Here is a 17,593-nt window from a genome sequence, read left to right as displayed (position 1 = left end):
ATAAACTCCCTAAGAGTGGCAATATAGGTAGATAGAGTGTTAAAGAATATGCATGATAGGCTCGCCTTCATCGGTCGGGGCATTGAGTATAAGAGTCGGAAAGTCATGTTGCAGCTTTATAGGACTTTGGTTGGACCGTATTTGAAGTATTATATACAGTTCAGGTCGCCCTGTTACAGAAAAGATTAGGAGAATTTGGAGAAGGGGTTTAGTAGAATGTTGCCTGGATTAGAGGGTATTAGCCAAAGGGAGAGGTTGGGCAAACTTGGATTCAAACTTTAACTCTCTGGAACATGAGAGGTTGAGGTGAGATATGATAAAAAGTATTTGAAAGGAGGCAGATATGGTGTACAGTCAGAACCTTTCTCCCAGAGGGGAATTGTCAAAAACCAGTGGCATAGCTTTAAGGTAATAGGAGCAAAGTTTAAGGGAGATGCGTGGGACAAGTGAGGAGAGAGATGATAGACAAATTAAGCCACAGTGAAGAGATGGAGGAGTGGAGTTCAGTCAGATGGCTGTTGGTAATAGGTAGAGACAGATAAAGAGAGAGAGAGAGAGAAAAAACGGGGCAGATAGAGCCAGGTGGGGAGTGGGAGGGGGTTGGTAGAGAAGGAAGCAGGCAGGTGATAAGTGGAAATTTACCACTTACCAGCTCTGCCTTGCCCCTCTGATACTGACTGTCTCCCCTTTCCACTGTCAGTTTTGATGCACGGTCTTACTCCAAAAGTTAACTGCCCCTTTGCCGCCACAGGTGTTTCTCGACCCATGGACTTCCTACAGCAGTTTATTCAACTACTTGTTTAACTGCATTTTCAAACATGTTTGCTTCTTCTGGTCTGCAGGTGATGGTCTAAAGGCACTTAGCTCTGTAATCCTTCTTGAAGTCATAGAGCTATACAGCATAAAATCAGGCCCTTCAGCTCACCTGGTCCGCACCGACAACGTTTTTATTCTGGACTAGTCCCATTTACCTGCATTTAGTACATAACCTGCTAAGCCCTTCTTATCCATATATCTGTCCAAATGTAATTGAAAAATCATAATTGTATCCATTTCTACAGCTTCCCCTGGCAGCTCATTCCAGATACGGTCTTCCTTGAAAGTGAAAATGTTTCAAACAAGGTCCCTCTTAAATTTCTATCCTCTCACCTTAAGCCTCTAATTTTAGAATCATCTACCCTGGGGAAAAAGACTGAGCATTCAATTAATCCATGGCCCTCATGATCTTGTATACCTCAATTAGATCACCCTCAACAAGAACAAAGTCCCAGCATGTCCAGCCTCTTCGATAATTCAAGCCCGTAGACCCAGGTAACATCCTGTTGAATCTCTTTTGCACCTTATCTATCTTAATGACATCCCTCCCATAGCTGGGTAAGCAGTGCTCTACATAGTACCCCAAGCATGGTTTCACCATCGACTTATTCAGCTGCATCATGATGTTCCAATATTTGTACTCAATATCTTTTCCAAAGAAGGTAGGCATGCGAAAACCGTGCACTGTCCACTCGACTGGCCATTTTTAGGGAACCATGCGCCTGTTAGCCCTGATCTCTCTGATAGTGCAACATTCTCCAGGGCTCTACCACCTACTATGTAAGTCCTGCCCTGGATTGACATACCAAAGTACAACACTTCATGCTTGTCAATGTTAAATTCCATTTGACATTCCTCGACCCATCTTCCCTACTGATCTGGATCCAGTTGCAAACTTAGATATCCTTCCTCACTGTGTACTATATCACCACCATTGCCCGCTTTCAGTTGCTGAGCTTTCCAAGGACTGTGAGGTTCTTTGTGATTAAAGGTGAAATAACTAAATATGATGTCAGGCAGCCTCTCTATAATATTTAAATCTACTTGCCATGACTTCTCGTTCCATCGCCATTAAAATTGGTTATGCCTGAGGCAAGTTTAGTTCCTACTTTGCATCTTAACTTCTGATGCCACACCAATTCATTTTGCTTTCAGGTTAAGATTTAGCCCTGTATACTCAATGTATACTGTTTCTGCATATGTATTTGGATTCTGATTGTGTCTTTAGTGTCTTTGATTTCTCTTCTCTGTATTGTGTCCATATTTCCCTCTGTTTAACCACTTCTGTGATTATCTTTCTTTTTGTCCAATTTGTACCTATTCTTCTCTATTTTGCCTTCTATTTTTCTGCACCTGATAGTTATCCAGTCATAAAATATCTTTAAAAAAAGACACAATGGGCTGGAATAACTCAGCCGGTCAGGCAGCATTCCCGGAGAACTTAGACAGGTGCCGTTTCAGGTCGAGATTGATCATGAAGTCTGAGGAAGGGTCCCAACTCAAAGCATTATCTAAACATGTTCTTCGATCAGTCTGAAGAAGTGTCCTGACCTGAAATGTCACCGATTAGCATCCGTTAATGAAATACCTTCTCATTCATTGTTGGCATTGTGAAGATATTTATGTTAACTGTGTGCTCTTAAATCAAACTAGATGGTTACATTGTGAAAGTTCTACCAAATTAAAGGGTTAGTTTATTGAAAATTAATTTACTATTCAGACTTGGAAAAACGATGTCATTTATATCAAAGGATTATTGTGCCAAGGGAGGCCATTTTGCTTGAATCTATGCTGGTTGGCTATCAGTATGGCAATCTATCAGTCGTATTCCCCTGTTTCTTTATAGCCCTGCTCATTGCTCTTTTCTTCACCTGTCTATGTATAATTCTCACTCAAAAACCTTGATTAGATTCAGTTACTACTGAGCTTATGAACAGTCTTCCATATCTTAACGGTTTTTGCATTAAAAAGCATTTTCTGTTGTCCCACAAGTGTCTTTTTTTCAAAAATTATAAATCTGTGTCTGTGGTCCTTGACCCACTTGCTAATGGGACGAGTTTCCCTATATTTAATAACATTCAGTTATAGAATGAGACATTCAAAACTGATTGAAAATATACATTTTATTTTGGAGACAGAAAAGAAGTAGAAATTAGTTACATCTTTTTACTGTATTCTTCAAAACAATTTAAAAAATTTCAAAATTTACATGAAAGGAACCTTGTTTTTGTATGGTGGAATCTTCATGTTCATATTTCCTGCTCCCCTCACCATTCCCATCCTCCCTCTATACCCTTTAACAGACTTCTGTCTTTGCATTCCCGGCACAGGTAGTCATCGGACCTAGACATCTGATTCGGCATTAAACATAATATTTCTTAAGGTGGGGCACATGGGAGCGGAGGGAGGGAGTAAAAAGGGTGTAGGGGAGAAAGGGGTAGAGGGGGGTCGGGGGATGGGATTAGTTGGTGGTTACTTAAAATTGGAGAATTCAATATTCATATCATTGGATTGTAAGATAACCAAGCAGAATATGGGATGCTATTCCCCCAGTTTACGTGTGGCCTCACTCTGACAATGAAGGAGGTTCAGGAGCGAAAGGTCAGCATGGGAACGGGAAGGGGAGTTATAATGGTTCCCAACCAGGAGATCCAGTAGGCCTTGGCGGACGAGTGCAATTGATCAGTGAAATGCTTGGTCTATGTCTATGCTTGGTCTCGCCGATGTATAGGAGCCCATATCGGGAATACCAGATGCAGTAGATAAGGTTAGAGGAGGTGCACGTGAATCTCTCTCACCTGGAAGTTCTACTGGGGTCCCTGGATGGAAGCGAGCGTGGAGGTATAGGGATAGAAGTTACATCTCCAGCAGTTGCAGGGGAAAGTACCTGGGGAAGGGGCGGTTTAGATGGGAAGGGATGAGTGAACAAGAGTTGAGCAGGGAGCGGTTTCTGTCAAAAGTGGAAAGGGGTGGTGATGGGATCACGTTGGAAGTGACGGAAAAGTTGGAGGATGATGTATTAGATTGACTTTGGTGCCTTCCCACACAGTGGGAAATTTTGATTCTGCTGTGTGGGGATGTTTTATGTCAAATTCTATAGTGTGTTGTGTTCCTTATTTTTATTGTATGGCTGTGTGGGAATTTCATTTCACCGTGCCATATGGCACATGTGACAATTAAATGTATCTTGTATCTTGGAGATGTGGAGGCGTGGGATGAAAGGTTAGGATCAGGGAACTATGTCTTTGTTGTGTCCTAGTGAAGGAGGGGAGGGGAGGCAAGAGCAGAACTATGTGAAACAGAGGAGACAAGGTGAGGGATCCAACTATGATAGAAGGGGAGGAAACCACTTTCACTAAAGAAAGAGGACAGCTTGGATGTCTTAGAATGGAAAGTCTCATCTTGGGAGCAAATCTGGTGGAGATGGAGGAATTAAGAGTAGGGAATGGTATCTTTGCAAGAGGCAGGGCAGGAGACAGTGTAGTCCAGATAACTGTGGGAGTTGGCAGTTTTATAGTAAATGTCAGTCAATGGTCTGTCTGTGATGGAGGCAGAGATCAAAGGGAAAAAGGTGGCCCAGGTGAATTTGAGGGCAGGATGAAAGTTAGTGGTGAAGTTAATGAAGTACACAAGTTCTGCATGGCTGCAAGAAGCAGCCCTGATGCAGTTTCTGCATGGGTGCAAGAGGCAGTCCCAGCTCATTCCACCACCAGTCACATCTTCCCATCTCCACCCCTTTCTGCTTTCCGCAGAGACCGCTCCCTCCGCAACTCCATAATTTATTCATCCCTTCCTACCTAAACCACCCACTCTCCAGATACCTTCCCTTGCAACCTCAGGACGGGTATCACCTGTCTCACCTCCATCTGCCTCCATCTAGGGTCGCCTAGATTTCCTCCCTCACTTCCCTCTAGGGTCACCAGCAGTCCTTCCTGGTGAGACAGAGGTTCACCTGCACCTCCACTAGCCTCATCTACTGCATCCTGTGTTCACGATGTGGCCTTCAGTACATCAGCAAACCTGTGTCAACATGGTGACCGTTTGCTTCCATATTTCAGTCAGCAAGACAATGATGATTTAAGGCTATTCCTCCAAATTTGTGCACTCGCAAGCATAAGCTGCAATCTGAAACTTTACTGGGGTTCGAGTGACCTTTGTTCTGAGGGAGTGTATTGAATATTGATTTTTATTGGGATATACCCTTTTTAACATCTGGACATGCTTGTATGTGTGTGTCTATACAAGAGCAAGTGCGCTCTTGCTAAGTAGCATCTAAATATGCATAGCACCAATCTATAAACTTCTAATACCGACAACAATAAAGCATAGGGAAACCTATATCTTATAAATGAAGATGCTCAAGATAGCCATAGCCTTAAAACAAAATTATAAATCAGATAAAACATTGGAATTGCATAAAACATACGTTATCTAGGATCTCACTGTGAACCTTTATTATCAGATGTCAGTGTTGCACAGAAGGGGCTGATTAGTGCAGGACCTTTGTCTTACTGTTGCTGATGTAAGGCCCATTTTCTCCCTTATTTCAGTCAGCAAGACAATTGTGATTTAGAGCTAGTCCTCCAAGTGTATGACTCCACTGTGGGAGAGACTGGAGCTAATCTTCAGAATTAATAGTAAACTATGCAACCCAAGGCAAACAGAAACAAGAAACATAGATCTTGAAATATATCTAAATATTTCTTCACTGAATATTTGTAAATTTTCACAATACATATTTAGTCTCAGAAACGATTTATCTTCCTTCCATACTGTTATGAGTCACATAAATGTAATTGCTGTCACTAGTTTATGAACATGTCCAATTCTAGTTACAAGCCCTGTTGCAACAGTTGCCTCCATCACTCTAAGGATATTCCATATTTAATCCTCATGGTTCAGACTCTGTGTTATATTTTGACTTTCCTATAATTCCCATCTCACCACAATGATTACTTTATTCTTTACCAAAGTACCTAACAAACCTTGTCTTGTGTACTGAGAGTAAATGGGCCGCCTGCAGTAGATTTTATTGAATGTATTCCACTTATAATCACTTTCTCACACACACTATTCCCTTTTTATAGGCATTATTATTTTTGTTTTTAAATTAATTGAGCATTCTACTTTTGCTTCCTGCTCTATCATTTCTCATCTTAACCTTAAATTATCAGTCTTATCTTCGGCTTCTTGAGTTGATTAAGTAACCATTCATCCTATTAATAACAGCATGAAGATCATAGTTACATATGTTCTAAAGGCATGTTGCTTCTAATAAATGCACCTTTATTCCAAATAAATGATCCTCATAGAATTGTTACAACAATTTCCCATAAAACTGATAGTTTCTTTAGAAAGCGTGGAAATAAACACAACATTCACTAAACAATTCCCATTTTGCAGTGTGCTATATTCAAAATTTGGATATATATATATATACACACTTTAGAAACTGCCTATAGGTTTTGATGTCGTCGTCACTTAGGTCTCCTGTGTCCTTTTTTTTCTTTTATCTGTCTGTGTAAGTTATGATTGTCCTTTACAGCTTCCTGAATCTTTGCCTAATGGGCTGAATTACCCACAGGCAGGTAGCCACCCTCATCAAGGGCAGAGTTCACTTGGGTCTTCAACACAAAGCCTACAGCATCGATCCAGGGAACAGCAATATGAAGGAGCTGTGTCGAAGGTGACGCTTCAGCAGTATCAAAAGCCTTTGCAGATTGCCATTTCATCAACGCAGAACCTTCCCACTGCTCGAGCAGCTCAACCCAGCAGATGTCTAACGAGCGTTAAAGCACAAAAAAGTACAGAAAGTTACCAGGAGCAGGTAAAATTGCTGTCTTGTATACATGTCCATATTAAGAAAAGATCAGCTAAACATTAAGTCTGTAAAAAAAACTCCTGAAGATTCAGTGGGTAAATTCATTATTTTGGCCCTAATATCAGATGGTTAGTATTCTGACTTTATCGTTAAAGCAAAACGCCACTATCAGCAGGTGAACATGTAATATATATTCTTTTCTTAATTGCTGGCTAGTGTCTAACTTGCCTGCAAGTTAAATGTCCAGAGCTAGATCAAAAGTCACCTATGGTATCAATTTAAAAACAGTAACGAACAATATTTCATATAAATCTGAGAAATGCTGTTGGACAAAACGCAAGGTATACATATGTACACAAAGTACAAATAACCTAAACAAAATCTATAATTGTGTGGAACAGGATTTAAGTGAGGCAGAAGGGGTTTGGTTTTAGCAAGATGCACAAGGGAATGATGTTGATGTTCCCACAGATATTATGGCAAAAATTATTAAAATATGTTGGATATAACATCCAGGTTTAGGAGCAGCTTCTTCCCCATAATCATCAGGCTCTTAAATACTACAACCTCCAAATAAGCTCTGAACTATAGACTTGGGGACATTATTTTATGACTTTGTACCAATATTGTCTATTTATTTGTCTATTTTGATTCTTTTTAAATATATATACTAAATTTGGTTTTGCTGTTTATTATGGATTTTACAGAGTACTATGTTCATACATCTGTTGTGCTGCTGCAAGTAAAAATGTCATTGTTCTATTTTGGGACATATGACAATAAAACAATTGACTATTGATCAAGTACAGAGATGCTGCTTTGTCTGACTGTTTCTAGTATTTTTGGATATTCAATAAAATCTGTAACAATTTATTGAGGTTTAGGTTTATTATTCTCACATGTACCGAGCTACAGTGAAAAGCTTAGTTTTGCATGCTATCCAAATGGATCAGGTATACTATACAATCAGTTCAAACTCAAGTACAATACATAGAGCAAAGGGAAAGATACAGAGTGCAGAATGCGGGTGGTGAGGGGGGAAGATGGGAAGAAACTGTTCCTCACTCTGGTGGTGCACGCTTTCAAGCTTCCATACATTCTGCTAGACAGGAGCAGGTAGAAGGAATGATTGGGGTGGTACTTTGATTAGGTACCCGGACACGACGCCGACAGACAAGAGGCCGAAGCAAAGAAGCCGAATCCAAAGAACCGAATAGAAACAAGGCCGAAACGCGAATGAACTGAAAGAGTCCAAAGACAAAACGCCTACTAACCGAAAGGATGGGACGCCTAAATGCAAACTAACCGAAAGGGCAGGACGCCTAAACGCCAACGAACCGAAAGGCTGCGTCGCTTAAAAGCAAATTTACCGAATGGCCGCTCAGTTGAAACGCCACTTACCCGAAAGGCGGCGTCGCCTACAGGCCAACGAACCGACTGATGCTCAACAGAAAAGTCCAATAACAGACTTGACGTTGCCGGGGGGCGGGATTTGTCAGCGATTGGTCCAGACCCCCGCGTCCATCACATCACTGTGAAGGCATGAACATTGTCCCAAACCTCCGCTCCACCCGACCCGCAGCCTGCGGAGGGTGGCCGTAGGAGAGTGGGGGCTGTCCCGAGGAATGCACACCATCAGCCGCTTTCATCTTGGTGCTTGGGTTCAGATTGCCCAGTCACTTTGTGTGGGAAAATGAACCCCACGCTCCCGTCCCCCCTTTCTCTCTCTCTCTCTCTCTTTTCTCTCTCCCTAGCCTCTTCTCTCTCCTCCTCTCTCCCCCTTCCCACTTCTCTCCCCCTTTTCTCCCCCCTTTCTCCCCCCCCCCCCCCCCCCCCCCCCCTCTCTCCCTTCTCTCTCTCCTCCATCTCCTCCCACGGGAGCTTCCCACAGCCACTGACCGCGATGCACCGCCACCGTACCCCTACTTCCACACCAGGGTGATTCACCCCGGCCGCGGGGACAGACGGTTTATTTATTACCGTCTCGGTGTTTGGGAACGCACCCAAGCTCCCACGCACAAAACATGCAGCATCTCTGGACTGAAGGAATGGGTGACGTTTCGTGCCTGAAGGGTCTCGACCCGAAACGCCACCCATTCCTTCTCTCCAGAGATGCTGCCTCTTCAGCCGAGTTACTCCAGTATTATGTGTCTATCTTTGGTGTGACAGTTGTGTCACTTCATCGGCTTCGTGTATTGCACGCCCAGGAGAGAAGCTGGACATGCCTCTTGCATCTTTTCAAACAAGTGCGCTCAAATTGAAATCTCACATCTTTGCAAGGGATGGATGGAATAGATGTAATCACTGGCTAAAACAAAGGCCATTAGGACAGGGAAATAATGCTACCAGTTAATTAACCATGTTCCCGAATGTAAGAACGATTAATTTTCCCACGCAAGCCGTAGGTAACTGGGCAATCTGAGCCCAAGCACCAAGTTGAAAGCGGCCGAAGGTGTGCATTCCTCGGGACAGCCCCTACTCTCCCATGGCCACCCTCCACGGGTTGCGGTTCAGAGGTTTTGGAAATGTTCATGCCTTCACAATGATGTGATGGACGCGGGGGTCTAGACCAATCGCTGACAAGTCCCGCCCCCCGGCAATGTCAAGTCCGTTATTGGACTTTTCTGTTGAGCGGCAGTCGGTCCTTTGGCCTGTAGTCGCTGCCGCCTTTCGGGTAGATGGCATATCGACTGAGCGGCCATTCGGTAAGTTTGCTTTTAGGCGACGCAGCCTTTTGGTTCATTGGCGTTTAGGCATCCCACGCATTTGGTTAGTTTGAATTTAGGCGTCCCATCCTTTCGGTTAGTAGGCGTTTCGTCTTCGGACTCTTTCGGTTCATTGGCGTTTCGGCCTCGTTTCTATTCGGTTCTTTGGCTTCGGCTTCTTGTCTGTCGGCGCCGTGTCCGCACATGGTTTTATTATGTTGGCTGCTTTTCTGAGGTATCGTGAAGTGAAGATAGTCAATTAATAGTGGAAGTCAATAGTGGAAAGTTAGTTCGCATGATGGATTCAACGACATCTGCAACTCTCCGTAATTTCTTGCAGTTTTGGACATTACTGTCCCTAGATCAAGGTATGATGCACCCAGTATACTTTCTATGCTGCATCTGTGGTAATTTGTAAGAGTCACTGGAGACATGCTGAATTTCCCCGGTCTCCTCAGGAAGTAGAGGCGTGAGTGTGCCTTCTTGATGTGCCATAGTTGCAACGTTTATGATAGATCATTAGTAATATTAACTGCAAGGAATTTGCCAGTACAGTCACGAGTGTAAAGCAAATATATTAAGGGATTGAGAACGCATCTTTAAGGAGTGGTACCGGTGTTGGGAATTATTGTGGAGGAGTTAGAAACATAGAAATATAGAAAATAAGTGCAGGAGGAGGTCATTCACCCTTCGAACCAGCACCGCCATTCATTGTGATTATGGCTGATCGTCCCAATCAATAACCCGTGCCTGCCTTCTCCTATTGTCACCTATCCTCACTGATTGAAGTCTATGGGTCAGAAGGTCAAGGATCCAGTGGCAGAAGAAGGGGGGAGCTGATTGATGGGTCCCAGAGTTTGAATGTTGAAAGCATAAAAAAACAGAAACATAGAAAATAGGTGCAGGAGTAGGCCATTCAACCCTTCGAGCCTGCACCGCCATTCAATATGATCATGGCTGAACATCCAACTCAGTATCCTGTACCAACCTTCTCTCCATACCCCCTGATCCCTTTAGCCACAAGGGCCACATCTAACTACCTCTTAAATATAGCCAATGAACTGGCCTCAACTACCTTCTGTGGCAGAGTTCCAGAGATTCACCACTCTCTGTGTGAAAAATGTTTTTCTCATCTCGGTCCTAAAGGATTTCCCCTTTATCCTTAAACTGTGACCCCTTGTCCTGGGCTTCCCCAACATCGGGAACAATCTTCCTGCATCTAGCCTGTCGAACCCCTTAAGAATTTTGTAAGTTTCCATAAGATCCCCCCTCAATCTTCTAAATTCTAGCGAGTACAAGCCGAGTCTATCCAGTCTTTCTTCATATGAAAGTCCTGACATCCCAGAAATCAGTCTGGTGAACCGTCTCTGTACTCCCTCTATGGCAAGAATGTCTTTCCTCAGATTTGGAGACCAAAACTGTACCCAATACTCCAGGTGCGGTCTCACCAATGCTCTGTACAACTGCAGTAGAACCTCCCTGCTCCTATACTCAAATCCTTTTGCTATGAAAGCTAACATACCATTCGCTTTCTTCACTGCCTGCTGCACCTGCATGCCTACTTTCAATGACCATGACACCCAGGTCTCGTTGCATCTCCCCTTTTCCTAATCGGCCACCATTTAGATAATAGTCTACTTTCCTGTTTTTGCCACCAAAGTGGATAACCTCACATTTATCCACATTGTACTGCATCTGCCATGCATTTGCCCACTCACCCAGCCTATCCAAGTTACCTTGCAGCCTCCTAGCATCCTCCTCACAGCTAACACTGCCCCCCAGCTTCGTGTCATCCGCAAACTTGGAGATGTTGCATTCAATTCCCTCGTCCAAATCATTAATATATATTGTAAATAGCTGGGGTCCCAGCACTGAGCCTTGCGGTACCCCACTAGTCACTCCCTGCCATTCTGAAAAGGACCCGTTTACTCCTAATCTTTGCTTCCTGTTTGCTAGCCAGTTCTCTATCCACATCAATACTGAACCCCCAATACCGTGTGCTTTAAGTTTGTATACTAATCTCTTATGTGGGACCTTGTCGAAAGCCTTCTGAAAGTCCAGATATAACACATCCACTGGTTCTCCCTTATCCACTCTACTAGTTACATCCTCGAAAAATTCTATGATTCGTCAGACATGAAAGCAACAATATAATTGATAAACTGCAGTCTAACGTAAGAGTCCTTGTTGTCTATGTGTTCCAGAGAAGAGTTTAGAGCCAGGGAGATGATATCTGATGTGAACCTGTTGCAATGTTAAGCAATGTTAAGCAAACTGCAGTGGATCAAAGGTGGCTGGAAAGCTGGAGTTAATATGCACCACTCGCAAAGCAGTTCATAATGGTGAATATCAGAGCCACAGGACAGTTGTCATTAAAGCATGCTACGTTATCTTTCTTCAGCACTGGGATGAAGCAGGTGGAGACCTCAGAGTGGAGTAGTGAAGGGTTAAATATGAACAGAATTGCTTGATTCTATTGCAAACAACTGATCCCTTACAAATGATCACCAGATAAACACCCTTATGATTAATTTCAACAGATTGGCATTACAATATTTATACCAAAATGGTCTTAATTGATGTATTTGCACAAACCATCATGTTTTTGTTTTCTTTTTAAACTCAGTTTTGCGTAAGAATAGAGAAGAACCCTGGTCTTGGCTTCAGTATAAGTGGAGGAATAAGTGGACAAGGGAATCCATTCAAGCCATCTGATATGGTAATCTGAAACAAAACAATAAAATGCAATTGCAATTTCCGTGTTAATTTATAGGCTACAGTAACACTGTCCTATCCTCCATAGGTTGATGCCAGCTATCAAAGGATGAGCAGAAGTCAGCTACAGATGGTAAAGGGAAATGGTGTAAGTCACAAAGCTGGTACTTCATTAACAATAAACAGCATGCTTTTTATTACTCCACAAATTGGGAATAATGTTTTCTACTTAATTAAGATTGAATTATTCTATCAAAAATTTGAACATCAAAAAACCTCAATTGGGGTTTGTAGTCGAGTTTATTTTTTTAGCATCTTGCCATCCAAATATAGATCACAATTTGTGCCCTGAAGCTAGATTATCGCATTAGTATTACTTTTATTCCGTAGGTACAGGTCCTCCTTCGGATAAAATCACCAGACATGTATAAATGAATGAGCATTTGGGAGAACAGCAGAATGGATATGGTATGCTTGCCTTCATTGGTCAGGGCTTTGAATATGTGTCAGGAAATGTAGGCTTTGGAGATGGTGCAAGTTTTATGCTGGGATTAGAAGATATTAGATTATTTTAGAGCACAGGAGGATGAGGGATGATCTTATAGAGGTGTACAAAATTATGAGAGGAATATATTGGGTAAATGTACAGAATCTTTTGCGCAAAATAGGGGAATTGAGAACCAGAGTTCATAGTTTTAAGGTAAGGGGGGAAAGATTTAATGGGAACCTGACGAGTAACATTTTTTTTACACAAAGGATGGTGGTTGTATGGAACAAGTTGCCTGAGGAGGTAAGGCAGGTACTATAGCAATGTTTAAGAAACATTGATACAGGTACATGGATATGATAGTTCTAGAGGGATATGGTCCAAAAGCAGGCAGGTGGTACATGGGGCATGTTGGTCAACATGGGCAATTTGGGCCGAAGGGCCTATTTTCATGCTATATGACTCTAAGACTCTTTGTTAAGTTCCTCTCAACCATCAGTGTTTGGTATGACAGTGGATAAAGACACAAAATGCTGGAGTAACTCAGCAGGCCAGGCAGCATCTCAGGAGAGAAGGAATGGGTGATGTTTCGGGTCGAGACCCTTCTACAGACTGATGTCAGGGGAATGGGCGGGACAGAGATAGAATGTAGTCAGTCAGTAAGACGTGAGAGAACTGGAAAGGGTGAGGGGATGGAGAGAGAGAGAGAGAGGGAAAGCAAGGGCTATTTGAAGTTAGAGAAGTCAATGTTCATACTGCTGGGGTGTAAGCTACCCAAGCGAAATATGAGGTGCTCATATTGCTCTGGGCCTCACTCTGACAATGGAGGTTAAGCTATCATAGTATTTATTGTTAAAGGACTTATGGGACAAACAATTCTAATTTCATAACTTTCAATGATTTTAAATGCAAAATATCACCTTGCAAAAACCCACGGACATCATTGTCAGAGCAATAGCGTAAGTGCAGAAAATAATGTCATTAAAATAAGTGGTGACTGAAAGTGCCCAGGTTTTGTTAAACACTTCTAGGCTCAGCCACTTCTATTGTGTCAGGGGGCAATTTTCTTACAAGTGGCATATTTGAAATTATTTTAACATTATTTAAGTATCTTTGGCAGCACAGCAGAGCAAGAACTTTTGAAGAAAATCCAATTTTACTTCACTCTGCCTCTCCACTACAAACTGCTACACTTGTATTTAGTTACTACAGCACTGAATTCTATCAAATGGCAGATTTGTTTCCATGCATCAGCAATAGGTGTTCATTTAGTTCATTCAACCAACTCGATCCTACATATGATTAATGTCTATGGCTTACACCATCACCACTTGTTAAAGTTCATTTTAACGACACTTACTATCTCCACAAATACCACCGGTATGCATTGGGCCCATATTCTTGTAAACCTTTCCTATTCATATGCTTTATTGATAATTATTTTATGCTGAACTTGTTTGTACACATTACTACCAAAATAATGTTCTTTCTGCCACTGCCCAGAGCAATTCGTGAATGCTCAGAATGTTCCATATTTATTACCTTACTTTTTCACATCAGAATCTATCTGTTATATCTCAGTTAGTTAGGTTATTGCTCAAAGATAATGAATCTCCTTTCACACTGTTTCTTGCCCACGTTTCTTGCTTTCACATTACTTAAGTAGCTTTATGCTAACTTTCTTTATAACTTTTTTTATAATTGGCTTCGTAAGGGAATTAATCAATAATGTTAATTAATTCAACATATCTGGAAGTCTAAAGGGGAGGAAACTCAAGTGATTTGTATTGTGACTCATTTTGCATTTCTAATTGTTGACTGCGAGTTACTACATAGATACATGAACACAAGGCAAGGAAAAAAACAGCTTTTTTGACAATGGAAAATATAACCAGGTTGTTATTCTTTGAATTTCTTGTAATAGTCTTCTTTAATTACTTGATATGTCACAAGGAAAGGCAATAAATACAAGTTGTCATAGGAAATGTTCATGATTCATGACTGATGTATGAAGATCTATTCAGATCTTGAATCTTTTGGGATCTTGAAACCATAAGTGCCATTTAATTTACTGCTCTAGCATTGTATCAGCAGATCCAAAGTTTGATGCAACAAAAAACAAAGAGAACTCGCCATCAGCCTGTGTAAATATTGTCAACATATTTCTATGAAAAGTCATATTTCATTAATAATAAATTTAACCCATGTAATTTCTAAACATAAAAGGTTTTTTTTTGTTTATTGTGCAGATGTTAGTTTTATTCATTTGCGGCTCTCTTATTTCTCTACAATTGTTCAATAAACATGTTTTTCTAAACTTTAGAATTGCCAGAGCAGGACACAGCAACATTCTATTTTGTAGAACAAATTCAAATTTGGACAATTCCAAGACCAAGTACAGGTTACCGTAACTCACACAAGTGCCTCGACTGAACCAGTTTTTCAATTTCCACTGTCGCAAAACTGCCTCACTCCAAGTGACATAGAACTTCTAAACAAATCTCATGAAATAAAAACATAATATGCCACTATGCTTTGTAAGTCACTTTCTTCAATAATAAAGTCAATCCATAACTGTCTCTCTTGCTTCAACAGGGCATCTTTGTTACTAGAGTGCAACCTGATGGACCAGCATCCAACCTATTACAGCCCGGAGACAAGATCCTCAAGGTGAGCTGAAGATTTGGGAATTACCAATTTGTTATACATATCCAACTATTAATTTAATTGACATAATAGTCCTACAAAAATGTAGCTTTTAACTTTTAATATTAGTTGACGATGAAGTCAATTCCAGATCTGAAAGAAAAGAGGAAATTAACTGCTACAAATCAAGTTTTAATCTGTATTTTTGTGACTGCAATTTAGATATATGAACAAATAGTTCAACACCAAAATTAGCAGAGTAGTTAAAAGTTAAATCCGACATGGCAGCCTGGTGCCAGTGATTAAGGCAAAGTCAGAAAATAATTGGCTGAATGGTGATGAACTGATTAAAGTATGGAAAGGCGAGTGTTGGTTTAAATGTTTCAGGTTGAAAGGAGGTAGAAAGTGGTGTTCCATTAGTACTAATATGGGAACCACTCATTCATAATTTAGTTTAATATGACAGAAGCTGCATTTAGCAATTTAGCTTTGGATAATCCTCTCAGCACCAATGTATAATCTTCTGGGAAAATTCTTGATTGCTCAACCTTGCATTAATTCCCTAGCATGTATCTATACACTGTAAATGGCTCAATTGTAACCATGTATCGTCTTTCCGCTGACTGGATAGCACGCAATTAAAGCTTTTCACTATACATGTGACAATAAACTAAACTGCAGGTTGAGGCGATCTTCGTTGCATAATGGAATTGTTTTGGGGCAGAGGAAACAAGCCCCACCCCCAAATAAAAATTATTGGGTGACGAAGCCCTGACAACCCTAATGTAATCAAACCTGTGAAATGCTTTAAACACTATGGACGTCTTGAGACATTAAGAAAGATTTAAAAACTTCAAACACAAAAAAAAATCCCTGACTAATAAAGCAGTAGACTTAAAAACAAGTATAGTTATCCCTTCTTCTACCTATCACAGGATTCTTTAGCAGGCCCGGAACATAGACATCGGACATTTTGGTTTTGAAAATTTTCACTCTTGCACTGTACTCCACAGGGAGTGCATAATTTGGCACGCCAGCAGCAAACCTGATTTCCTAATTCACGTGCCAAGATGTGGAAATACAGGGAAAAGACTCAAATGCTACTGTAACTCAGTGGTCAGACAGTATCTCTGCGAACATGGACAAATGACGTTTCTGGCCGGCACCCATCTTCAGACCCGATCCCGAAATGTCACCTATCAATAGAGATGCTGCCTGACCTGCTGAGTTACTCTAGCACTTTGTGTCTTTTTTTGTAAACCAGCACCTGCAGTTCTAGGTATCCACATGAAAATGAAGAAATTGAGTAAAACGAGATAAGGATGACAAATTTTGATACATTTACTGATACTCTCCTGCCAAATGAAGCCGAATGACAGAAATATGAACATCTTGCTATCAAAATTAGATGAAACTAAACCAAATTAATTTGGGTAGGAAGGAACTGCAGATGTTGGTTTACACCGAAGATAAACACAAATTGCTGGAGTAATCCAGCGGGACAGGCAGCATCTCTGAAGAGAAGGAATGGGTGACGTTTTGGGTCGAGACCCTTCTTTAGACTGGCAATCAATTTAGAAATGTGATTGGGGGTGCTAAACATGAAACATATGGGCAGGCTTTCAATAACTTGTAGACTTGCTGGTCAACTACAAATTAACTTTTTATGGATAAATATGAGGTGATGCACTGACCGTTACTTGGAGTAAACAGTCTTTTAGTATTTAAAATTACCTTTAGCACTAGGATATAAAATTCAGAAGTAATGTTAAACTTCAGTTTGATGTTCATACTGAACAAAGATATAAAACTTCTAAAGAATACACAAATAAATATAATCAAGGCATCAGAGCCTTGGGTTTGCTAGCATTGTAATTCAAGAGTATTTATTTGTGTACCAATCTATTATTTATTGAGAAAGTTGCCACTTCAACAATTAGCTAAAATAAATTTGCAATAAAACCTAATGACAAAGAAATTACTGGATTGTCGTAAAAATCTGTCTTGTTTACTAATGTCCTATTAAAGCCACAATTCTTACCAATCTGGCCTGTTTTTGACTTTGGACGTGCAACTTTGGCTGATGCTTAATTGGGTTCTGAAAAGGCTTTCCAGTCATCTGGGGAGGTGTGGGAAGGGCAATAAATGTTGGTTTAGCCAGCGAATATCTACATCTTGCAACAAAAAATAAACTGAAGGATTCTAAATTTGGAGTAAGTTTGAAATGGCTTTTCCTTAGAATGGAGAAGATTTAGCAACTTAAAAATAGAATGTTTTCAGCTGTAAAAGCAATAAAACCAGTTGCCATGAATAAAATAATAATTACTACAAAATCACAAAATGAGAAATGCCTTTAATCAGAATGTTGAGCTCACTGCCACATAATATACAATAGATGTGAAA

General features: G+C 40.9%; 1 protein-coding gene across 4 annotated transcripts in view; it reads left to right on the top strand.

Annotated features, from left to right (window-relative positions):
• Positions 1-17,593, top strand: part of lrrc7 (leucine rich repeat containing 7) — a 368,217-nt gene that overhangs the window by 344,935 nt on the left and 5,689 nt on the right. For 3 of the 4 annotated variants that reach the window (XM_055641900.1, XM_055641899.1, XM_055641901.1), the window contains 4 exons: positions 6,362-6,643; positions 11,969-12,061; positions 12,146-12,205; positions 15,140-15,214. In XM_055641900.1, the coding sequence (XP_055497875.1) occupies positions 6,362-6,643; positions 11,969-12,061; positions 12,146-12,205; positions 15,140-15,214 (510 nt within the window). The remainder of the gene's footprint in view (positions 1-6,361; positions 6,644-11,968; positions 12,062-12,145; positions 12,206-15,139; positions 15,215-17,593) is intronic. The other variant, XM_055641902.1, reaches the window with a different exon arrangement.

The sequence above is a fragment of the Leucoraja erinacea genome, chromosome 10, assembly GCF_028641065.1.
Source record: "Leucoraja erinacea ecotype New England chromosome 10, Leri_hhj_1, whole genome shotgun sequence".
NCBI lineage: Eukaryota > Metazoa > Chordata > Chondrichthyes > Rajiformes > Rajidae > Leucoraja > Leucoraja erinaceus.
The sequence above is the reverse complement of the archived record's forward strand: the minus strand, read 5'-3'. Positions and strand labels throughout refer to the sequence as shown.